The sequence below is a fragment of the Saccostrea echinata genome, unplaced genomic scaffold (genome assembly GCF_033153115.1).
Source record: "Saccostrea echinata isolate AGI-Se365-2 ecotype Australia unplaced genomic scaffold, CSIRO_AGI_Sech_v1 ptg000030l, whole genome shotgun sequence".
NCBI lineage: Eukaryota > Metazoa > Mollusca > Bivalvia > Ostreida > Ostreidae > Saccostrea > Saccostrea echinata.
The window spans coordinates 1,032,544-1,059,541 of NW_026889779.1; the positions used below are offsets into that span (position 1 = coordinate 1,032,544).

General features: G+C 34.6%; 1 protein-coding gene and 1 pseudogene across 1 annotated transcript in view; both read left to right on the plus strand.

Annotated features, from left to right (window-relative positions):
* Positions 1–5,862: 5,862 nt before the first annotated feature.
* Positions 5,863–26,998, plus strand: part of LOC133196093 (B-cell receptor CD22-like) — a 613,523-nt gene continuing 592,387 nt past the window's right edge. The window contains exon 1 of the mRNA XM_061332034.1: positions 5,863–5,929. Coding sequence (XP_061188018.1) covers positions 5,866–5,929 — 64 coding nt within the window. The 5' untranslated portion in view covers positions 5,863–5,865. The remainder of the gene's footprint in view (positions 5,930–26,998) is intronic.
* LOC133196029 (uncharacterized) lies at positions 11,549–14,449 on the plus strand (annotated as a pseudogene).

Genomic DNA, 26,998 nt, shown 5'->3' on the forward strand with positions numbered 1-26,998 from the left:
TGTTTCTTTTTCACTTTTTTTTTTAATTATTATACTTACTGACTTTGTGCATGCGATTTCTCGTAAAGGCGTTGATGGATTTTCATAAAACTTTCAGTAGTGATGGCAAATTATATGAACTTATGGCATTTTTTATTTTGATGATGTCACTTCAGGTCGCCAGTTATTACCAATTTCCTTTTTTTAAATTGAAATTTTGTCCCGGTCTCTCCTCCCAAATGATTAAAGATAGAGTCATGAAACTTTCTGGGATAATAGATCATGATATCTAGATATGTCTTCGGTGTTTTGTTTTTTCTGGAGTCACTTCCGTTGTCCACCAGAAGTAGTTTAAAAATATGCATTTTAAAATTTTTTTCATCTTTAAATGTTTATAACACAGCCATATAGGGTGTTTCAAGTCATTTCATTTCCTCGGAAGTTGGTTTTCTTAAACTGGAAGTTGTCCAAAAATGCGTATTTTTCATTAAAACTTTCATGAAAGACTGGAACAAACTCATTGTGGAATTTTAAGTCGTTTTGAGCACTTCCTGTCATACCGGAAGTAATTGAAAAAGAACCGGAAATTGCTAAAAATTAAAAGATATCACTCTTTCATGTGTTTCGTAACATATTTTGAATAACTCAAGCACCTATTTTATTTATCTTTACTTGTTCTTCCATCTTTTTAGCTCTTCTGAGCCAAAGGCTCAAAGAGCTAATGCTATGGCCATTTGTGCGGTGTGCGGTGTGCATAAACTTTTTAGAATATGGGCCATAACTCAAGAACCCTTGGCCAATTATTGTCAAATTTGTCACAGGGTATCCTTGGCCCAAGGGCTCCCTTTTATACTAAATCGAGGGTTGTGACCCTTAAACAAGATAATTAGGAAATTAGAAACAAAAGTACTGGTTGCTAAAAAATCTTCTTCTCAAGAACCACTGGGCAGATTATCACAAAACTTGCACAAAGGATGAGGATATGTTGCAGATTAAAAATTGTTCAAGGCATCACCCTGGGGCAAAGGGCGTGGTCTCAAAGTCACTTCAAAGTTGACCAAAAATTACATTTTATTAAAATGTTTATATTTTGCTTACCATGAGGACTAGGATCATCAAATCTTGTCAGTTGATGCATCTAAGGACCTCATATCATGTTGACTCAAAAGTAGGTCACGTTGACCTACTTTTTAAATTTTGCGGCCATTCATTTTCAAAATGATTTAGAGGCATATTTTGAACAATTTAAGGCCTTTGTTCATCAAACTTTGTCAGTTGATGTATCTTGGGTCCTCGGAGTACATCAACTAAAAAGTAGGTCACCTTGACCTACTTTTTGAACTTTTTTTATGGGTAATCTTTTTCAAATCAATTAAGGTCATTAATTTGAATACTGAGAGGTTTAGAATCATTAAATCTTGTAAGATGATGCATCTTGGGGCCATAAGATATATTTTATTTATTAAAAAGTAGGTCACAGTGACCTACTTTTTGAATTTTGCAGGCTTTCGATTTCAAAGCATTTTAGAGGCATAATTTGGACATTTTAAGGCCTATGATCATAAAACTTTGTAAGTTGATGCATCTTGGGTCCTCAAAAAACGTCAACTGAAAAGTAGGTCACCTTGACCTACTTTTCAATTTATATGACTATAATTAAGTATTTCAGGTATTATTTGGCTTAGAATCATCAAACTTTGTCAGTTGATGCATCTTTGGTCTTCGGAGTAGGTCGACTAAAAAATAGGTCACCAGGACCCACTTTTGAAAATTTATGGCTTTAATTTAATATTTCGGGTACTGATAGGCTTAGAATCATCAACTTTGTCAGTTGATGCATCTTGGGTCCTTGGAGTACAACAGCTGTAAAGTAGGTCACGGTGACCTACTTTTGAAAATTTATGCTTTAATTAAATATTTTGGGTACTAATTGGCTTAGAATTATCAAACTTTGTCAGTTGATGCATCTTGGGTCTTCGGAGTAGTCAACTAAAAAGTAGGTCAACGTGACCTACTTTTGAAAATTTATGACTTTAATTTAATATTTTGTGTACTTATTGGCTTAGAATCATCAAACTTTGTCAGTTGATGTATCTTGGGTCCTTGGAGTACGACAACTGAAAAGTAGGTCACGATGACCTACTTTTGAAATTTTGTGGCTGTATTTAATATTTTCGGGTACTATTTGGCTAAGAATCGTCAAAATTTGTCATTTGATGCATCTTGGGTCCTGGGAGTTTGTTGACTGAAAAGTAGGTCACCGTGACCTACTTTTGAAAATTTATGGCTTTAATTAAAATATTTTGGGTACTAATTGGCTTAGAATCATCAAACTTTGTCAGTCAATGTATCTTGGGTCCTCGGAGTACAACAACTGAAAAGTAGGTGTCACCGTGACCTACTTTTGAAAATTTATGGCTTTAATTAAATATTTCATGTACTAATTGGCTTAGAATCATCAAACTTTTTCAGTTGATGCATCTAGGATCCTTGGAGTACAACAACTGAAAAGTGGGTCACTTTGACCTACTTATAAAATTTTATGGTTATAATTTTAAAAATATTTTAGGTATTAATTGGCTTAGAATCATCAAACTTATTTGATGGGTCCTCAGAGAATGACAAGTGATAAGTAGGTCACCATGACCAACTCTCAGGTACTAGTTGGCTTAGAATCATCTTGGGTTCTCAGAGTGTGAATTGGAATTTCAAGGGTTTATCTAAATATACAGGATACTTAGAGGCTTCAAATAGAAGTGATAGGTTGTACAGTTTATCAGAAGAGCAATTCAAGGCCCAAGGGCCTCTTGTTTTAAGTGAAACTATCACAGTCAAGATCCTAAGTCGAACAGAAGACCTACTCGTTGCTTTGCAACGAGCTCTGCTCTAGTTATTATTATTATTAAAGTCTTGTGTCTCAACGGAAGACCTTTTAAGTAATCTGTTGTTACTTTTCAACTTTTTTTATTATTATTATTCTTACCTATTTTGTGCACGCGATTATTCGTAAATGCGTTGATGGATTTTCATGAAATTTTCTGGAATGATGGCAAATCATATGAAGTTAAGGCATTTTTTTTCTTATTTTGATGACGTCACTTCCGGTCGCGAGTTATTCCCGATTTTCTTTATATTAAAATTTTGTCCGGGTCTCTCCTCTAAAATGGTTAAAGATAGAGTCATGAAACTTTCTGGGATAGATCATGATCTGTAGATTTGTCTCCGGTGTTTCGTTTTTTCCGGAGTCACTTCCGTTGTCCACCGGAAGTAGTTTAAAAATATGCAATTTTTAATTTTTTTTCATTTTTAAATGTTTATAACATTGACATAAACAGTTTTTCAAGTCATTTCATTTCCACTGGAAGTTGGTTCTTGTAAACTGGAAGTTGTCCAGAAATGGGTATTTTTCATCGAAACTTTCTGGAAAGATTTGTATAAACTCATTATGGAGTTTTAAGTTGTATTAAGTACTTATGGTCATACCGGAAGTGAATGAAAAAGAACAGGAAATTGCTTGAAATTAAAAGATATCACTCTTCTATGTGTTTCTAAATATATATTGAATAAATTCAAGTGCCTATTTCATTCATCTATATTTGTTCTTCTTTCTTTTTTAAGTCAAACTATCACAGTCATGATCATATTTCATCGGTAATCTGACGGAAGATCTTCTTGTTGCTTTGCAACAAGCTCGTCTAGTTATGTTTATAATCTGTTTTTGATTTCCCTGAACAGTGTTGTCAAGGTTACTAAAGAAAGATACAGTCAAACCTCATTATTTTGAACTATATGAAACCAATAATAAATTTCATATATCTAATGATTCGAGCTTATCTCAAAATTATTAGGTAATGTTCTGGTAGCCAGAGGTTTTTGGTAGGAAAACCATCATTAAATGACCCCATTGGACCCCCAGGGTGAGAATGAAAATTCCAAAACCTTATTGCGTATCTACAGGAAACTACCAGTAATCTTCCAAAATTTAAGTGGAGTTCTGGAAACAAATGTTTGTTTTTTTTTGGGTACAAAAACATCATTTTTGACCCCCATTTGACTGCTAAGGTAAAATAAAAATTCACAAACCTTATTGCACATCTACGGACACCACCGATCATCTTCCAAACGATGATTAGACTGCTTTGTAAGTAGAGTTCTAAGATCCAGGGTTTTTTGTATTGAAAAAACATCACTTTTCGACTCTTATATGACTCTGAGGGTGAAAATGAAATTCCAAAATCTTATTGGACACCTCCATCCATTTTCTGAAAGAAATGATCAAATGTATCTAAAATGTACCTCTTTTTTTTTAAGCTCACTTGAGTTTTTTTTTCAAATCAAAATTTGTCCCTAAATGTCGTTGTTACCGTAAACTTATTAATATTTCATCTTCTTCTGTAGAGCCACTGGACCAATTTCAACCAAACTTGGCACAGTGTACCTTTGGATAAAGGGGATTCAAAGTTTTGAAGTTAAATAAAGGGACAGAACGTCTTCCAAAAGGAAATAATTTTTTTTAAAAAGTAAAAATTGGGTTGGATCCTTTAAAAATCTTCTTCTAGGTCAGAAACTGTGAAACATGTGAAAGCTTCCTGACATAGTGAAGATTCCGATTCGCTCAAATTGTTCAAATCATGACACCCAGTAGTAGGGTGAGGAAACGAGTATTCTAAATTACTTGTGACATGATCTCTATGATGACCTCACTTCATATAATTATACCCCCGCAAACGAAATTTGGGGGGTATTAGTATATTGGAATCAGCTTGTCCGTCTATTAGTCCATCTGTCTGTCCGTCTGTCTGTTACAAAAATGTGAATTGCAGCTTAAAACTTTTCATTAAAACTAAAACAAATCACTAATTATTAAAAGATGTTTTTGGAAGTTAGTCCCTATAAATCTAAGAGCCATGCACTAATCTTATTAAAAATTTTGCATGAAGATTACAGTTCTTTTTTTTATTATATAAAGCATTGTAACAAATTTAACAAAAAAAAAAATCTTGGTTTTCAACAAAATGACATAAATATGCATTTAGTACTATACAGAATCACGGTGCATTACACAGTAGATATGGTAAATCCATTTGTCCCTTGGGAGTAATGAGTGTACATACATCCAGTTCAAGATTAATTGATGAGTTCAGTGTGAGATGCCGTTAGAGCAACTCTGATCTAGTAGGTGTTATCTGCATCTCTTGGGAATTGGGCAAAAGAATAAAAGATCTCTGTTTTCTTACTCTCTAAATTGTACTTTATAGTCTGGCAAATAACAATACATATTTACTGGATGACCAGCATTTTAGTTTTAAAAAAGAATTTGGTAAAAAGTTATCAAGATTAATTTGATATTGTATAATAATTTTTTTTCAACAAAAAATTGCAAAGTGTCAGGTCTCATAAAGATGACACATAGTTGCAATTTATTTTTTCAATCAAATAAAAAACAATATACTACATGTAATTAGTATTGATGTTTTATTAGGCAACACCTTAGTTCATCGATCATTAAAAAAACAGAGCAAATAAATTTCCCTGTGAGAGTATTTACCGATAACCAATTAATATCTATAGTGTAATAATTATAACTTGTCATTTGGTGGTAAATTGAAGCTACAGCATGATGTCACCATTTTCTTGTAAATGAACTCAGAAAAAAATCTTATTTAGTACATGTATGTAGACAGTGCAGTAAGGCCCAGCTACTTAGATAAGGGTTTTGGCCCATTGGTCTCTTCCTTCGGCATCATTGAAACCGTTATATTCCATAGCATTTTATTATATATTTAAATAAAAAGTTAATCACAACAAACGCAAAGAATAAACTAAAGGATAAGAAATAACTTCAGTGCTAATACCTTCTACCATTTCTTTTTCTTCTAGTCACAGATGATGGCTTTCAGGTGCATTGTTACCATGTTTCTCAATACCTTGTTCATCTTTAGAAATGCAGGTATGCTACTGTGTTTTTAGATAATCAAGAAAACTTTCAAAACTAATGCTATGAAAGATTATTTTAAATCTGTAAATGAATTATATATTTTTATCATGTACAATATATTTGGCAGACATAAAGAGCTCGACCCACAATGTGCCATTTTTGGCCTAGCAAATTTGAAAAATTAAAACAAAGCTTTAGAATAATTTATAACATTTACCAAATTAATTTATGCAATAGTTCCCTCCCATCGGATATTTATTACTGCACACTAATTGCCCAAACCCTATGCAGTTTCGAGTTTTCCGGAAAAATCTCGCTGTTTTACCCACTTCGATCTTAAAATTCACATAGAGCACATTTGTTACGGTTTAATTTTATTTCAAAATATTAAAATACATCATCAAATCAATATTTCAGATAAAAAATATTTAACTGTAAACAATGTGACCAGGTCGAAAAAAAAAAAATTAAAATATGCACGGCAACTTCAAAAGTATCGTCTGGAAGCTGGATTCCAAGAAAATAATCATGTAATACTCAGAAACATATAAACCCTTCGAAGCAGTTGATATTACTAGATATATATACTACACAAAGGTGAGTGTTTTATGTTTTTCAAATTTATGAATCAATTGTTTAAAAAATATTAAGGAAATTAATTAAAAAGAATTGGAAAATTCTATATGCGATTCTGTTACGTTCAAGCTACAGTACATGTAAAGCTACGTTGTCCATGTAACATTATAAAATAAGTATAGACTGAAAATCAATATAAATTTTCATTACAATTTAACTAAGACAAAAAAAAACTTGGATTAAAATATACAGATCTCTACATAGCGCACGCGCAGAGAGTTTGCCAACGACCCATTGAGTCGACCCAATGACTCTGCGCTTTGCGCTATGTAGAGATCTGTATTTTAATCAGATTGGTGTTAAAATATCTTTTAGGCCTCTTTGATTTCCCAAAGCTACATGTAGTCTATATTTTGTCAAGTGTATCTGATTATGTTTACACAACATTCTTTGTGTGTATTCACACCTATGTACTACAGTTATCCTATTCGCAAAACTAAAAGTTTGGCAATATAAAAGAGAATATTTCTTTTTTACACATACACAAATACACAACTTTCAAACCACATTTTTGATGGACAACATGATTGATGTAAGACTACAATAGTGCAACAATTTTCTTATTATATTTTTCAAGGATTAATAGTTAATGGGTGCTGTATAAGTATACAATTAAATTCACAACAAACTAATGCAATATAATAATTTTAGTTAAATATATCTGCTGTAAAATGAATATAAATATATCTTGTTTGATGATATTAGAATAACTTTATATAATATGGCCAAAAAAGTCTTTGTTAATTTTTTTAATTTCGTAAAGGGCAATAACTTAGATTAGCTCAGCTGGCATCAAAAACACAGAGTGACACAACCAAAAGGAACAAGAATTTCCTTCTAATTCAATTATATTTGCATAAATATTTTTTGTTTTGGTATGAGTCAATTAATAAATGTAATAAAATGAAAAAAAAAAAAATCAAACAAACCCTCCCCCCAAAAAGTTTATTGTTTTATTTTCATAAGGGCAATAACTCAGATTATCTTGGCTAGAACCTAAATAGTATTTTTAAACAAGAGGCCCAAGGGCCTTAACGGTCACCTGAGTACAATACAACAATTTTAGAGGATCCATAAACTGATAAATGAAGCTTTGTTGCCCATAAGCAAGAAAAATAGTATGATAAGCATCAACAAAATAATTGGTACAGAATCTATCTGTTCCCCATTTATTACTATTACCATGCAGACTATTAACAAAATGTTTATTTTTAATCCCAAATTACTACTTCTCACATTGGTCTCTCTTGGCCTTTGAAGAACATTAAAAAAGATAAGTTTTTTTTGCCTCACTTTTATTCATCTATTATTTCCAAGTCTACCTGATCATTAAAACTATGAAAGTACTTTTTGTATTATACAATAAATATTCTTGTATAATTCTCTTATTCTATTAACCTTTCAAATACATTATTTACTGTGATAAATTATCGAAGGTGAATGGCAAAGGGGAATAACTTTGCTCAGCAGAATACAAGTTCATAGAGCCCTGGCCAGGACCAGAACACTTGACTAAATAATCCAGGTGTTCAAAATTCTGGTAAAAATACCCTTGCATATTACAACTTTTACTCTGTTTGCCTCGAATATACCCAGAAGCATAGAAGATTTTCAAAGAAATGCATGTTCACTATATTATTAAATAAATAAAGCCCCCCCCCCCCCTTACACCAAAACATCTTACCCAGGGGCCATCATAACTATACACTTGTTTCTTTGCTTTATTACCAGTAGTAGAAAAAATATTTTGAAAGAAATTATGCATTTTCACTATAAAATCAATAGAGCCCCCCCCCCCTCCATTCACTAGAACCCCTGACCCAGGGGCCATGAATTTCACAATTTCGGAAGAGGCATTCTTCCTTATCATAACCATGCACTTTCTTTGTTTGAATATTACCCAGGAGTAGAGAAGAAGATTTTGAAAGAATTTATGCATTTTCCCTATATAATCAATAGAGCCCCGCCCTAACCTAACACCAGAACCCTTCACCCAGGGGCCCAACATTCACAATTTCTGAGGAGGCAGCCATGTTCATCATAACTATGTACTTAGTTTATTTCATATCCAGGAGAGAGAAGATTTTCAAAGAAATAATGCATTTTCACTTTATATATCAATTGAGCCCCACCCTGACACCAACACCCCTGACCCAGGGGCCATGAAATTCACAATTTTGGAAGAGGCCACCATGCTCATCATAACTATGCACTAAGTTAGTTCATTTAATACCCAGGAGCAGAGAAGAATCAATGCAAATAATCAATAGAGCCCCGCCCTAACACCTGAACCCCTGACCCAGTGTCCATGAAATTCACAATTTCTGAAAAGGCAGCCATGCTCATCATATCTATGTTCTTATTTAGTTTATTTAATATTCAGGAGCAGAGAAGAAGATTTTCAAAGAATTAATATATTTTCACTATATAGTCGATAGAGCCCCGCCCTAACACCAGAATCCCTGACCCTGGGGCCATGAAATTCACAATTTCAGAAGAGGCTCTCTTGCTCATCCTAACTACTTACTTAGTTACTTTATTTAATACCCAGGAGCAGAGAAGAAGATTTTCAAAGAATTAATGCATTTTAAACTATATAATCAATAGAACCCCGCCCTAACACCAGAACCCCAGACCCTGGGGCCATGAAATTCACAATTTTGGTAGAAGCACTCTTGCTCATCATAACTATGATTGATTGATTGATTGTATATTGTTTTACGTCCCATTCCAGAATTTTTCACTCATATAGAGATGTCACCATATACTGGTGAAGGGCTTCAAATTTTGACCTTTACTCGGCACTCAGGGCCATTGAGCAGTGAGGGATCTTTATCATGCCAACGCCTGCCGTGACATGGGGCCTCGGTTTTTAAGGTCTCATCCGAAGGACCCGCAACTTTCACTTCAAAGTGCCAAGTGCATGGCGAAGGAACAGTTGCTACCTAATTTTTTATCGACTTAGGTCTGTCGCGGCCGAGATTCGAACTCACGACCTCCCGATCACAGAGCGAGTGCTCTACCAACTGAGCTACAGTGAACGGTCATCATAACTATGTACTTAGTTACTTTATTTAATGCCCAGGAGCAGAGAAGAAGATTTTCAAAGAATTAATGCATTTTCACTATATAATCAATAGAACCCCACCCTTACACCAGAACCCCTGACCCTGGGGCCATGAATTTCACAATTTTGGAAGAGGCACTCTTGCTCTTCATAACTATGTACTTAGTTACTTTATTTAATACCCAGGAGCAGAGAAGAAGATTTTCAAAGAAATAATGCACTTTCACTATATGATCTGTATAGCCCCACCCTGGGGCCAGAACCCCTGACCCTGGGGCCATGAATTTCACAATTTTGGTAGAGGGCTCACTGCTTATTACAATGATGCCAACAGTTTGACTGCTTGATGTCCAGGAGTAAAGAAGAAGATTTTTAAAGATTGCATAAATTTTGGTGGTTTAGCCCTACCCCTCAGGCCCCAGGGGGGCAGGGACCATGAAATTCACAATTTTTGTTCCCCTTCACCCATAGAAGCTATATACCAAATTTGGTTGAAATTGGTTGAGCGGTTCTGGAGAAGAAGTTAAAAATGTTCAAAAGTTAACGCACGACGGACGAGGCACAACTACGGACGAAAACGGATAGCAATAGGTCACCTGAGTGACTCAGGTGACCTAACAAGACACACATACACAAACAATATATATGAGAAATTCTTTTTAAACTATTAAATGTACATATTTGTTTGTTTGTTTGTTTTCTTATAGAGAGAGAGAGAAAGAGAAAGAGAGAAATTAATTAATTACATGTAATATAGATTATTAAATCTAATTGACCAAATTAAAAAAAAAATATTAAGAAACCAAATAATTCTAGTACTTGATTGTCTTATTTTTTTATCATCAGGACCACATAAAATTCACTCAGTAACCATAGCTTTGTACATGTATCTACAAATTAAATGTATAGGGATTTTTTCCCACAACTTTACCATGTTTTGGAGATAGATACTTAGGTCATAAAAGAGCATTCTTTGTAATTATATATCATATAATTAATTTGATATATATCATACACTCATTTCAATTGTAGTTTTTATTAAAACAAATATATGCTATATAAGATAAACTCTAATTAAATAATCATATCAATATTTCAGATATGCCTGGTTCAGGTCCGAAAAACTATGGCTGTTTCAACTGCCCAAAAAGAGTAAGACAGAAAAACAGACATAGTATATTGTCCAAAAATAGATCCATCATCGCCAAACTAACAGGGAGGACACCATCTGATAGTGATTTCCTGTGCAACAAATGTTGATGTATGTGCCATTATCATGCAAAACAGAAGAAAAAATCTAAGTCAGTCAGGGCACAGATTCAAAGCAGGCCAACACCAGAATCCACATCAGAAGTTAAGGCACCTCCATTCAGCCTCCCCCCCCATCCATCTTACTTCCTTTTCCCAGCACTTCAAGAGGTCACGCTTCATGCTGCATCTGCAAGCACCCAGGTCCAAAGTTAGTTGTAGTCCCAGTAGAAGTAAGACATCAAATCTTTATTTCAAAGGAGACCATCATCCCTTCTAGAGCTCGCTGCTGTCCAAACCATCTACAACAAAAGATAGAAGAACTTAATCCTGTAACAGACACCACCTTGTTCAAGAAAACAGGAATTACATATCTTATTAAGTTTTTGCGGACTGAAGTTCTAAAAAAAGAGAAAACTAGACTGGATTTTGATAGTAGTGGGAGTCTTGGTACAAATGAGTATCAAAGTCTGCTGGGAATATCAAAAGCTGCCTTTGAGTACTTACTGACATATGTTGAGGGCAAAATTAAGTTGACTCCAGTCAGAACAGTCAGGACCAGCTTGGCCATTTTCTTGATAATATGAAAAGGAGGGGAATCTAACCACATTCTGTCGACATTGTTCAACATTTCTTAATCTAGCATATACAGAGCAGTAAAGTCAGTACAGACAGCACTGATGAATGGAGGATTCGTCACAGAAAATCTTGGATTTGGACATGTCACCAGAGAGCAGATAAGTCAAGAATACTCTCAACCTCTGGCCCAAACTATTCTTGGTGATGCTGTGTCCCAACAGGCAATACTTTCCTTGATGGAACTTATATCTATATTAACAAAAGTGGAAATTTCAGGTTCCAGAGACAATCTTTTAGTCTCCACAAGGGAAGGCTGCTCGTGAAACCAATGATTATTGTATCCACATCTAGGTTACTTTGTTTCAGTGTTAGGCCACTACATCGCTAGGATCAATGACGCCATGATATTGGCTCACATTATGTGCTGTAACATTAAAGATATTCAAAGTTGGGTACAGGAGGAGGATATATTTGTGGTCGATCGTGGGTTTAGGGATTCTCTGGAGTACCTAGAACAGATGGGGATAAAGACCAAAATACCATCATTCCTAGCCAAAGGAGACAAACAAATGTCAACAGAGAATGCCAACACCAGTCGATTGGTGACAAAGGTACATGTATTGCCTGATTTATCATCTCTTTCAATTTGTGTATATATATATATATATATATATATATATATATATATATATATATATATATATATATATATATAAGCACTAAAAATGACCAACGGCACGAACAATAGTAAGAACCAGATTGGACAATCCATTACCTAACGGGGGCTTTAAAACTTGCTCTGACAGAAGATGTCTTCTCTGTAAGTACAGCTCTGACACAGACAGTTTTAACAGCCCCGTTACAGGCCGCAGCTACAAAGTACTAGGGAATTTGTCCTGTCAAACAGACAACTGCATTTATCTCATCAGTTGAAAAGTTTGCTCCAAACAGTATGTTGGTGAAACAGGAGATCTCCGCAGGAGAGTCAATAATCACCGTTCTACCATTAGGACCAAAAAACTCAATGAACCCATTGGGGAACATTTCAACCTTGAAGGTCACAAATGGGAGGACATGACAGTAGTGGTTATTGACCATAATCCAAGATGGACAGACGCGCAGAGAAAAGACAAGGAAAAGTTCTGGATGCACAGGCTGAAGTCATTCCGCCCTAATGGTATTAACAAACTTAATGACTTCACCAGGATGAACGTGAACTAGACCCAATCCCGGATTGTAACAAACAAGTTCATTCTCTCTATATAGTGTAAACTTTACCGTTAATTCGTATTAGTAATCCTGGAACAACCTACCCAAATATTTACAGCTCACATTTTTGTTTATTTCATTTTTCCGATTTCCAAATTTATAATATATCCAAATTCATATTTCAAAATTGTCCTTCCATATTATCTTTCTTTAATTTCTTTTTATCATGTAGAGTTACGCTATTCTGAGAGAATAAGACAATGTACGATTTATTGTTGGCCGTAATTAATTAGCGATAATTAATTCGTTCAATTATGTAAATCACACTTCACCAGACTACACCCGATAGACCGGACGCAATTCATAGCGCTCCGATTTCTTTGTTCACAACTGTTTATAAACTCCAAATTAAACATGTAACATTGTAAATATTTAGTGTTTGGTAGTTTAGTAGTAGTGCTAGTTGTTTTTGCTTCTCTATTTCCTTTGTTTTTATGACTTCTTAACTTTTTTCTTTGTCCTGAGGAAGGGACAGGTTGTCCCGAAAATTTGACAATTATTATTGTTCGTGTCGTTGGTCATTTTTAGTGCTTTATATAAATTTCCATCCGTGACCTTGTATCTACTTAGTAGATCCGACACTTAGGATATACAGTGTTGTTGGTTTTTAGTGCTTTTTATATATATATATATATATATATATATATATATATATATATATATATATATATATATATATATATATATAATGCATTCCATGTACCTAATTTGTGCTAATCTTAATAGAATCTCTTATTTTATTCTAAAGTTACTAGGAAATAAATATGATATCTAAGACTACTGTATATCATTCCACAGATACGGTGGGTTGTTGAGTCAGCCAATGTCAGGATCAAGCAATGGCATTATCCAGGGCACGTTCTATCCTCTAGCCAAATACCCTAAAAGGAGACTTTGTCAGGATTGTATGTGCCATTTGCAATAAGTAAGTAGTTACTTATATCATATGCACATGTATAGCAATTCACAGTATATAACAAGAAGTCTGTGAGCCAATGCTCACTAAAAATACCCCCACTCTGATGTGAATTTGATATGGACAGATGCACGGAAAAACAGGAAGTTAATATTGGATAAGTACAAAAATAAATCCCACCATATGGGATGCCTAAACATCATGCCTCTTATACTTCTTAATTCATCAAATTAATATGGATTTTAAAATTTTGCACTATTTTTTTCAGTTTTCAATTTTAAAAAATAGATTGTTGCCTATTTAATTATAGTTTCTTAATGTATTTACAGTGTATTGAATGTATTTGGTCACTTTCAGATACCTTAAGCCTCTTGCTTGTGGTAACACTGAGGAGGACCAGGCACTTGGTGCAAAGATGGTTTTTCTATCAAAGCAGGTCAGTACCCTACAACACCATGTTGAGGACAACTATCTTGACCGATGCTCCGTTTGCTGGATGGACATAAATGACCTGCCAGACTTCCCCCACCTGGATGGAGATCAACTCAGATCCATCACATGTGGAATATACCAACTTTGTCTGTCACCATCTTATGCTAAGGAGCACATTGAAGGTGACTGTAGTATCCAAGTACACAGAGAGGAGCCAGGCCTTCTACGAGTCAAAATACAAAGTAGACATGTGTCAGCAAGGTGCTACTTATTGTGGGTCCAGTATGATGCCTGTGACATCAAGGCTTGGTACTGTAAGTGCAGGGCTGATGCTCATGTGGTAGGCATGTGCTCACATGTTGCTGCATTGTCCTGTGGTACTTAGGATATGCTCGCCATCACAAGGATGAGAGATTGGGGGGAGTTTGTCGAGGATGCTACATTGGTTGATGTCTCCAATAGTTCTAGCGACACTCGGACAGTGATGGAAATGAACCAGAAGAGTAAAAGTGTACCAATTATGTCCTTTGTTGTTCGTATACACTTAACAAAACTTCTAAGTGTTCACTCTTATAAATGTAATTTTTTAAAAATTACATGATAGAATAGCCTGAAATTTTCAAATTTTTGTATCCAATGTATCTCCTTAACAAACGTTAAAAGAAAATCAAATATCACCGATGGAAATCAATGTCCCGTGACGAAGTTTAAAAACAAGAAAGCGGCTCTTTGTGGCACGTGTTTTGTGTATTCGGCTACTTTTTGTGACCATTAGCAATCTTTAACAACTGTTTTAATGAAAAAACATAAAACAAGGGCAGAATGTCTATTGAGGAAAGAGCGAGAGCCGTTGGAATGCTGGTATCTGGATCGTCCTTACGACAGGTTGTGCTCACTTTCATTTTGATGTTTATTTGTCCACGATATTACCTTTAAAAATTGACTACCAGTATCAAAAGTCATTTTAACTCTTTTTTTCTACAGGTTGCACGTCATTTTCATCGACAACTTACAGCAATTCGTAAGCTTTGGGCAAAATTTAACCAAACCGGAAGTGTTCGGGATCTTCGTCGGAGGCCAAGATCTTGCGTCACAACAAGGGTTCAAGATCGTTACATGGTTCTGGACCACTTAAGAAACAGATTTAAGTCAGCAACTTTAACAGCAAGACAAACAAATGGTACCCATGGCCGTCCAATATCATCCCAGACAGTTCGAAACTGCCTAAAAGAGGTTCACTTATGTGCAAGACGCCCAAGGAAGGTTTTAGTGTTGACCCAAAGGCATCGAGCTGCACGTCTTGCATGGGACGACACCTCAGACTTACTAGAGCAGACTGGGCAAATGTCCTATTTGTTGATGAAACTAAAATTAAGTTACGGAGTGCTGATGGCAGGAAAAGAGTGTACCGCCGGCGAGGAGAACGTCATAGTGCGGCCTGTGTTGAGGAGATGGATAGATTTGGTGGTGGCGGAACTATCATGGTCTGGGGAGGAGTGTCGATGCACACGAAAACTCCAATCATTCGTGTTATCGGTGGCCTAACAGCAGAGAGGTACCAAAATGACATTCTGAGACCTGTTCTTGTCCCGCATATTGCAGGTAACAGAGGCATGGTTTTGGCGCAGGATAATGCCCCCTGTCATAGCGCTAGAACAACCCAACAATTTCTGGCAACAAACAACATCCGTGTGATGCCCTGGCCTGCGAAATCCCCGGATCTTAATCCCATAGAACACATTTGGGACTTGGTAAAAAGAAATGTCAAAGCTCTCCCTCCTCCACGCAATATCAACCAATTACAAAGATCCATACAGCAGGTTTGGCAGCTGATAGGTCAGCTTACTATTCAGAGATACACTGTGTCAATGAGGAAACGATGTCTTGCTGTTATTAGAGTGAGAGGTGGTCATACTCCCTATTGATTGTTTTATGTGAATTTTCATTTTGAGGGTACATCATTTTCTTGACGCTTTGCTTTAAAGTATGTCGAATTACTTGCATGAAGTTTATGCAACATGGAACTGAAATAACTACCGTTTACTATAAATTAAAAAAATTACTTACTGTATTCGTTTGTTCATTAAAACCAAGAAAACCTTGGGTGAACACTTAGAAGTTTTGTTCAGTGTATGTACCTCCTGTTCTTTCACTTTATAATGCTCTAATAAGAAAAGAGCCTGAATTTAAAGCAGAAACTTTATTAAGGGGATCACTTATTTTTCTTAAAAGGATTCTATGTACATTGTTGTTTTTTTGAGAGAGTGAGAAAAAGAGCATAACAGGTACTGACATGTTGAAATAACAATATGCTTGCAATACATTATATATATTTTACTATAGCTTAGAATAAAACAATGTGGTTTGTAAAATAGGTGGATTATTGATTTGATTCTAGAAAGGATGCACATGTTTTCAAGTTTTAATACTTATAGCTTCATAAAACTGTATTTACATCCTTACATGATCTACATGTAAATCTGAGTATCAATACCAATTGTTGAAATAGTACAATGTACTATTGTTGTAGGCATTTGATAGTCAGTCCATTACAATTTTAAATAAAATACAGTTTTTATGAAGAAAATAATTGTACAGTTCTGTTTGTTTACTAGTATACATTTATTGACTCAGTTCGAGGGGCAACATGCATTTTGTCGGACTCAAGAACCAAACTGTGTACCTGAGGCCGTTAGGCTGAAGACAAACAGTTTGGTTCGAGGGTCAACAAAATGCATTTTGTCCAAGAACACAGTCAATAAATGATTTGTTATACCTTTTATTTTATTTACATACAAGTATCTTGTACTGATTTATATAATGTAAATTTCCTTTACCTGCACTATGGTTAAACTCGGTCCTGGCCACATTATCTCATCATGCCCATCAATGGGTCCAATATCTCACTCAGCAGTCAAACATCGATTTTTAGCTCACCTGAGCCGAAGGCTCAAGTGAGCTTTTCTGATCAAAATTTGTCCGTTGTCTGTCGTCGTCGTCGGTGTCGTCGTCGTCGTTGTAAACTTTTCACAATTTCATCTTCTTCTCCAGAACTACTGGGCCAATTTCAACCAAACTTGCCACAAAGTATCCTTGGGTGAAGGGGATTCAAGTTTGTTCAAATGAAGGGCCACACCCTCTTTCAAGGGGAGATAATAAAGAATTAGTGAAAAATTAATAGCATCTTTTAAAAATCTTCTTCTCAAGAACCAGAGGGCCAGGAAAGATGAAACTCATGTGGAAGTATCCTCAGGTAATGCAGATTAAAGTTTGTTCAAATCATGACCCCTGGGGGTAGGGCGGGGCCAAAATGGAGGATCAAAGTTTAACATAGAAATATATAGGAAAAACCTTTAAAAATGTTCTTCTCAAGAACAGCAAAGCCATGATGAGTCATATTTATATGGAAGCATCCTCAGGTAGTGTAGATTCAAGTTTGTTCAAATCATTACCCCCAGGGGTAGGGCGGGGCCCACAATGGAGGATCAAAGTTTTACATAGAAATATATAGGAAAAATCTTCTTCTCAAGAACAGCAAAGCCATGATGAGTCATTTATATGGAAGCATCCTCAGATAGTGTAGATTCAAGTTTGTTCAAATCATAACCCCTGGGGGTAGGGTGGGGCCACAATGGACTATCAAAGTTTTACATAGAAATATTTAGGAAAAATCTTTAAAAATCTTCTTCTCAGAAACAGCAAAGCCCTGATTGATCATATTTATATGGAAGCATCCGCAGGTAGTGTAGATTCTATTTTGATCAAATCATGACCCCGGGGGTAGGGTGGGGCCACAATGGAGGATCAAAGTCTTAAATAGAAATATATAGGAAAATTTCTTCTTCTGAAGAACTGCAAAGCCATGATTAGTCATTTTGATATGGAAGCATCCTCAGGTAGTGTAGATTCAAGTTTGTTAAAATGATGACCCCCGGGGATAAGGTCGGGCCACAGTGCAGGATCAAAAATTTTACATAAGAACATATAGGAAAAATATTTCTTCTCAAAAACAGAAAAGCTATGTTAAGTCATATTGATATGGAAGCATCCTCAGGTAGTGTAGATTCAAGTTTGTTCAAATGATGACCCCTGGGATAGGGAGGAGCCACAATGGGGGATCAAATTTTTACAAAGGAATATATGGGAAATTTTTTTTAAAATCTTCTCAAGTACAACAAAGCCATTTGTTATATTGACATGGAAGCATCATCAGGTGGTTTAAAATTCAAGCCCCCCCCCCCCCCCCCAAGTAATCTTTTCAATACTGAACTGATTTGTGCTTTTGCCAAGCCAATGTGCTCAGGTGAGCGATGTGGCCCATGGGCCTCTTGTTAATGGACCGCTCATTATAACACTGGAATTGTCAGACTTTTTTTTTACAATAGATTTATATAAGAAACAATTTTTAAAGGTATAACAATATTCATTATTGACTGCACTGCATGGTTATGCTGGTCCAAAAACAGAATTCCTCATATAAAACAGAAAATGAATTTTAAATTCTGCAAAAAATTGCTTTGATTTTATCTAGAACTAAGTAAATTGTAAGTTGTTTTCCTTGTATTTTTAAAAGCAAACACATGGGATTTTTTATTTCAAGATACAGAGTTTAATACTTTATTATTATGATTTGCATAGTAATCTTTTTTACTGTAAAAAAAAATCCTATTTATCAGTTATGTATTTATTTATTGATTCAAAAATATTCCGATATGAATTATTATAAGTATATGGTTAACAGTTATAGTTTTGATTTCATGGAGACCACTGTAAAACCTGTAATAACCAGTAATTTATTTATAGATCAAACTAGTATATATTTAAATTCTTTATACCCGCACTTTCTAACTAGATGCTGTCATGAGACAGTAATACCTGCACTAATGTGTTTGCCTCTAAATGCAGGCACATAGCATCAGGGGGGGCCAGAAAGGGCCTGCCCCCCCTTTTTTTGAAACATAACTTTTTACTATTGAAAATGTTCATGAACAGGTGGTTGCCCCCCCCCCCCCCCCGTGTTGTTGCATTATAGTCAAATAAAGGTAATGTAGTAGTGTATATATAAAATTGGAGTACTGAAAGAAGTTGGAATCCCCCCTCCCCCCCCCCCCCCCCCCCCCCGAAATAGGATTTTTGAGTTTTGAAAATTTTTGGCTTGTCAAATTTTTTAAGGTAAGTTGAAATTTTTTTCTCTGGCTACCCCCCCCCCCTCCACTTTCAAAAATGTTGCTACGTCCCTGAAACGTGCTCTGACTGCTCTCCTTCAAATTCTGGTAACCAGGGAAGAAGCACACATTTAATTCAAGCATAAAATGCTCAGGTGAACATGCAGCCCATATGGGCCTCTTATGTAAATCATATGTGGATACAGAAATTTTTTCCAGGGGGATCCAACCCAGAAATTTCTTGACAAGCAAAAAAAAAAAAAAAAAAATAATTTCTATTTCATGGTGGTGGTGGTGGTGGGGGGGGGGGGGGGGAGGGTTGTTGTTGGCTGCTCACTTTTTAAGCTTCATAAGTTTAACTTTTCAACTTAACAGGGGATCCGTGTTTTCTAAGGGGGGGGGGGGTCCAAGGTCACTTTTAGTTGCTTTCGTATATAGATTTCGTGTATAGCTTCCGGACCCCCTCTCCCTCTAGATCCGCGCATGTAAATATTTCATTACCAGTCTGATATTACCTAATAATGTAAATTCTGATAAAGAGAGAATTTTTGAAAGATTATGTAAAAAAAAGGGGGGTGGTTAATTTTCTACCCATAATTGGAACTTGTTGAATTTATTGTCAAAACAACAAATATTATTATTTTAGTGCATAGCTTTTTTGATGAACTTAAAAAAAAAATAGATGCCAACTTGTGCAAATTCTTATCAGTATTTGGGTAGGACTCTGAGAACCCCTTTCCAAATCTTGACCCATCAACTTTGTCAAAAATCAACCCCACCCACGATTCACCCGTTTTCCTGTCGTATTTAGAATAGATAACAAAAACTTATGAAAAAAAACCCGTATGTAATTATAATATAAATTTACAAATGTAGGCTACACCTTTTTGGAAAATTTCTAGACTCGTGAGTAGAATTATGTCACACTGCGAGCACTACTTTTACTGTTATCATTATTGTTTTGCACATGGTGTATGTACATCATCATTACCACTGGGATTATTAATATTTAATGTGTGTTGTAAATGTATTTATTATTCTATCAAGTTAACAGTACCTATAACAGGCGGTAAGTACTGTATTATGAATATTATTTTAAACATTTAGTATAGAACGGGGTTTGTTTGTTGTTTAACGTCCTTCTCAAGAATTTTTCACTCATATGAAAACGCCACCACTTGCCAGTGGAGGGCTGCAAATTTTAACCTATGGTCGACACTGGTCTCCACGTCCCGCAGCGGGTTCGAACCCATGACTTAAGGATCAACTCCTTACTCCACGACTCTAGAGCAGACTTTCTAACCACTGCGCCACACGGGCGACTAGAACGGGGTAAAATAATCGGAAATGAAAATGGTTAGGGGCCTATAGTTGGGGTCAAAGATCATTGGAATGCCACATTTACACAAATTATACAATGAGGCAAGTCCCTGGGGTCATTCCACTCGATCTTTGGAACCAGAAACAATAAAATAGCTTTCATTAAAGCAAAAGGCCCTAAGTCATCTATGTATTATAACACACTGAATAGGATATATGGGGTCATGACCCCCCAGAGGTCATTCCCCTAAAACTTGAAACAAATGATCATATACATTGTATTTTGAAAATGGTTGAAAACTCTCCCCTTAACCATATATAATATTGTCCCTCAAGTCATTATGCATTAAATGGTATAAAGGTTATGACCCCTTGAAGTCATCCTCATCCTGAATCTGGAAATGATCACAATATGACCTGCGTCAAAAGTGTGTTAGTGATAATCTGCTTGACATTTTATTCAGGACCCCCTAGGGTCAGTCCACCCTCCTAGAATTAGAAAATGAAAATCATTCAGAGACCCGCCATTATACTTTGTGTACATATACATTTTTGTATTATTCACAATTTATTTTATACCAAAACAAGTTATTAATAATTTGTATAAATAAATGAGCCTGGGGCTGGGAAGGGGGAAAAAGGGAAGGAGTTATGTCTGCATGGCCTTAAATGTTGAAAACTCCTAAAATTTGTGAATATTAACCCGGTCGTTTCCCACTTGTCATCATTATTTACTGATCTTCTCACAACATACATATGTCTTTATTAAGTCAATAGATCATGGACTTTTTTGGTCATATGCCTAGCTCTCCCTTGAATCAGGAATGGGGATATAAATATTTTAAGAATGATTAAGAATTAAAACAGGTCTTGCACAATCTCTTAAAATTGATTAAGCTCTGCCCCTGCGAGAGTATCAAGAATAATTCTTGAACTTTTAAGAAAAGTTCATGAAATATATTCTTGAATCTGCTCATGAAATATTCATGAAGATCCTATGAAGTTAAAATTACACTCATGATTTCATGAATTTTATTCATGAAAACCAAGTTCAAGAATATTCAAGAATAGTGTGTTGTTCATGAATTACTTACTACTCTTGAAAATTCATGAACTTCCTTATAGAATTCATGAAATCATAGTGTCCTGTGAATTTTAGCTTCATTAGATCTTTCATGAACATTTCAGGAACTTTTTAAGAATATTATTCTTGAATTATGTAATTTGACAGAAGGCCAAATTGGCAAAACCACTGTGAGTACCCTCAAAATACATGTACATAAACATTCTATTTAAAAATTTGATAATATATAAATAATGACTACAATATTCTAAACTAAATGCAATGTATTAAATTCATTGAATTTATAAATGTATACAGCTTTTAACCAACACACTCTTAAACAATTACATGTACAGCCTGGATCAGTTTCAGAATCTTAAACAACGCTTGTGTTCTTCTTATGGCACGTTCAAGTAAGTCAGATGCCTGTGGTGCATTTGTTATCCCTGTCAATTTTGCTTCTTGACATTCCAAAAATGAATTTTTCTCTATGGGTGTCTGCTGGATCACTCACTAATTCATCCAAAATTGAAATCCATCCTTTAAATCATGACATGGTTTTTTTTTTCTAGCTCTTTTACAAATGGCCTTTTTTTCATTTCACTCTCCCTGAAATTACATATACATGTATATAAATGATATGCCAAATAGAAATAAATATTACAGGGAACAGGATACTTTTAAATAATATGGGTTGCAACTGGAGGCCAGAAAAAAAATACAGGAATTACCTGTCTTTTATACAGAACACTTGGTCTTTAATTTATAAAGACTCAGGAATCCTCAGAGACGAGTCAAAGTCAATTTGTTCTAATCAGTAAAGAAAATTTAAAAATGATTTTAGTTTCAATTTAGAATTAAGTTTCCTTTTTTTCTTCAATTTGAGCTAGTCCATGGGCACACGGGGGTGTGTATGCCCCCCCCCCCCCTTCCATTTTTTATTATAAATATAAAAAAAATATTCTGAGACCAAAACACACAAGTTTTTTAAAATAAATTTTTAAAATATATTTCATTAAAATTCATTTCATTTAACAATAACTGAAATTATATTTCTCTCCGAGTTATTTTTTTTTAAAATCACGTTTGTTTGGCATGCGTGCAACAAGTGTGCTAATCAACAAATTTGGAATCAAAATAATTAAAGAATTATGTTCTTACCACATGCTTTCTGTATTGCAGTCCTTCCTTTCGATGAATATAATAGTTAACACTCCATTAAAAAAATGTTGACAGAATCTAGATCTATCGACAATCTTCTGACAATGCAATGCAACATCTTCCTTCCTTTCAATCTATTGAAAATTTGGCGCTCGCGTAACTGCTTAACTAATCAGTAATGATGTTATAAATCAGCTACTAGAAGCGTCCAATCAAACGACGTTTTCTAAAAACGATTGAGGTTGCGATTCAAATCATACCCGTAATATTAATTGGCCGCCAATGTATTCTTGTTTGGGGTACCTTGATAAAAAATGGTAAATAAATAGGCCTAGTTAATCGTGGACTAGTACTATTAAATAAAGTTTTACTTTTTTAATTATATTTATGCCAACGTTTCCATAAACTTAAAAAAAAAATCTTTGAATAAAAATGGTGTGAAAAATTATTGATACGAATTGCCTCGCCACCCGTTAAAAAGATGGCGGCCTTTTTGTTTTTCGGTGGGCGATAGAACTAGAAGTTTGTAAACTTGAGAATTTACAATATAGACTGCATTGGAGGATATATTTTAAATGTACACCATCCAAACAACATCCACAGAAAGACCAGCACTGTTCCGCCTGCATTCATCAGCTCACAACACGAGTAAGTTTTCATCTGTTTTATACATGTTACAATCGGGGGATGGATATCGTGTGCACAACCTGCAAGCTGCAAGGTTGTTGTTTCATATGTTCTTAAATTAATTATATTTTTATGGCCCTATTTATTGTTTGGTTTCTTCGAATTTCAAAATGAGATTGGCAAGGCATTTGCTTTTTTCTCAAGAATGAAACAAGAGGGAGATAAAATACGATTTAAAATTATGTATACAGTGTTGTTAGTTGACAGAGTTTGACACAATCCGTGTCCTCACAGATTACTTAGTAGGCAAAAAGTACCGATATTATGTGGAAATATTTTTATAAAGTATTTAAACTTAATATTTTTTTAATTATCTAGCTTATTGAATTCAGGGAAAACGATTGTGTTTCTATTTATACATCAAAATTATTCACATAAGTTGAAACTTAAGTCATCACAGGCATACTAGACGTATAGATTACCTACTTTGAAACTATGCAGATAGTTGCTGAATGTTTTGTTTGTTTTTGTTTTGTTTTTTGTCAATGTCTATTCATTTAAAATATAACTTTCATTAAGAGCGTACAATTTTTACAGGTCTAACAAAGAAACAACTAGAACTGAAATATCCCAAAAGACTGAAGAATCAGTGGCAAGAATCAGCTATGTTTATCAGTGAAGGAGAATTGACAGGAGTATGATTCTTATGGAACCAAGTTGTTTTGGATCTTCTCATGCAAGCACACAATTTGAAACTGACATCATAGACAAGACTAATATGATATCTTTTCAGATGATCGGCAACATGTTTATTAACCTCACAATTTTTATTTTCTACTTTAAGATGTTACCTTATAAAAAAAATAAATATATATGTTGTAAATTTTAGAACCATTTATGCCCATGAACAAAAATGTTGCAATAGGCATGGAGGCTTTTTTTAAATAATAAATTATAAGTTTTAGGGATCAAATAGATTTTTTTTAACACACTGGACTGTGAGTGATGGTTATCATTACTTGAAAACATTGATGATTCATGTATTTCTTAAATGGACATGAGAAAATACAATTCATGTTAATGTGTATGTTCCACAATTGTATACATCTTTTGCATTTTAAGATGTAAATTTACGTAAATTCCCTGATTTGCAACTTATTACTGATAGTCTATAATGATGTTAAAAAAATCCAACAAGCTTTTCTGTCTATTTAGTCTTTCCATTTCAACATTGAACAGTATTGTAATACATGTATTGTTAAGCAATTACCAATGGAGAACACTCAGTTAATTAAAATTGTACTTAAAATTCAATATCAATAAATTTGAATCATTATAGAATTTGAATTGTATTGAGTCATGAATAATCATGAATAATCATGAAACTTGTGTTGCTGTGTAATGTTGAAGATTTTCGAATTTCATAAAGGTTCATCATTGTTCATGAAGAATAAATTTTTTCAGTATGAATGTGTTCATGAATTATATTCATGAACTACTTTTATGAAACTATTATGAATCTTTTATGAGCATTCATGAACAATGATGAACAACTCATAAAAGTTCTTTAAGTCATGAATATCATCTCGCAGGGACGTAGTTGAATTAGCTATACTGGTATAGCTTGGTTTTGCTATTCAAAACATTTTGATTTAGCTATTTAATCATACTTTTCTTTAATGTACATTTTTATCAATATAGATAAAAGTTGCACTATGTTGACATGGGTATAAATTTAAATTTTCAGCTTTGAGTTTTCTGAAAACAATGCATGGAGGAAAACTGCATTTCAAAAATTGTCTCGTGAGAATTTGCTATCAGAGATATATATATTTTGCATGGGGCTATATACCTGGAGTAATCTCTCTCTCTCTCTCTCTCTAACATCTACTTGAGTCAAAAAGTGGAATTATAAGACAAGTTTTTTTAATTGATGACTTTTTAGGATTTTACACTAATTCATACTGCAGCAAGAATGTTATACCTCCCAGAAAAAAAGAAGTTTACTCACTATCTTGTCTTTGATCTATATCTATAATTTCGAAAGGACACAGCCAGAAGTCTTTTAACATGGTTTGTTACAAATTTCACTTGGAACTCCTATTAATTTGCTCAAGATCAGTATTTTCAGTAGGCAGAAATGATCTTGATCAATTATGCTTGAAAAGTACTCACTGTGAACAATCACCTGACTTGTTGAAGACAGGTAAACATACCCCTCAGGGTATAATTATCATACAAAGGCCTGAATAAAATTGAAGTCATAATTAAATCATCATTATCTTAGTTAAAATAAGAAGAAACACACTAGAGTGTGATGAAATACATTTAGAAACACACAGAGTTTTCTTTCTCATGCAAAATATTCTTTCTTGTGTAAAACAATTGTTCAAATGAAGGACCAAACCTTCTTTTAAGGGGAGATAAGAATGAGTGAAAATTTAATGTTATTTCAAAAATCTTCTGAAGAACCACTGGGCCAGAAAAGTTTAAAATTATGTGAAACTTCATTACTTAGTGTAGATTCAACTTTGTCCAAATCATGACCTTCAGGGGTAGGGTGCGGACACAATAGGTGATCAAAGTTTTACATGCTTAAAACAAAGTGCCACGGACGGACAAATTTTGCTTTGTTATAAGTGTAATTGCTTAAATCCATTAAGTTTACAATATATTTTAAAGTCACGGGGAATGAAAATTGCTTTGCTGTAAGTGTCAATTCATTATAGGCTTGTTTCGCTATAAGTATGCTTTACTGTATAAGAAAAAAATTCCTTCTCAAGAACCACTAGGCAAGTAAAGTTGAATCTTATGTGAAAGTTTCATTACATAATGTAGAAACAAATTTGTTCTTTCAAAACTACTCCTCCTACAGGTTTGATGCAACAAGTAGACTTTACTAGTCTACATACTGTTTTTGTCAGTTTTCCTTTTCTATCAAATTTTGTCCGAGCCTTAACTTGACAACCCTTCTACATTAAGACTTCAAACTTGAAACATGGAGAGGTGGTATGGAATTGGGGTTGAGGCCACCAAACTCTTTTTACCTTGACCTTTTGATAAGGTCAAGGTCAATCTTTACATAAAATATAGTCCAGGCTATAACCTGAGAACCCTTTGACATTAGAATTTCAAATTTGTAACATAGAAAAAAGACATTTACAAAAGATGCACTGCACTAAAATGTTGACCTTAACTCCTTTCTTCATTCAAGGTCAAGTTGAGAAAAACACCTCCAAACCATAACTTAAGAACCTTTTGACATTAAAACTTCAATCTTGGAACATGGAGAGGTGGTATGGAGAAAGGGTGCATGCAAACAAAATTTTTTACCTTGTTTTTATGCCCCATCATGAATATGGCTGGTGCATATAGTGTTTGTCATGTCCGTCTTCTGTCCTTTCATCCTTCTGTCCTTCCGTCTGTCTTTCCATCACGCTTTGCGTTTAGCTCTTTTCAAAGCTCAGTTTCAAAGAAACTATCAAAGATATTTTTATCAAACTTCATATGCTGATAGATATTGATGAGAGCTATGTAACTGCATCAACATTTTTTGACCTTGACCTTTACTTTGACCTTGACCTCACTTTTCTTAAAT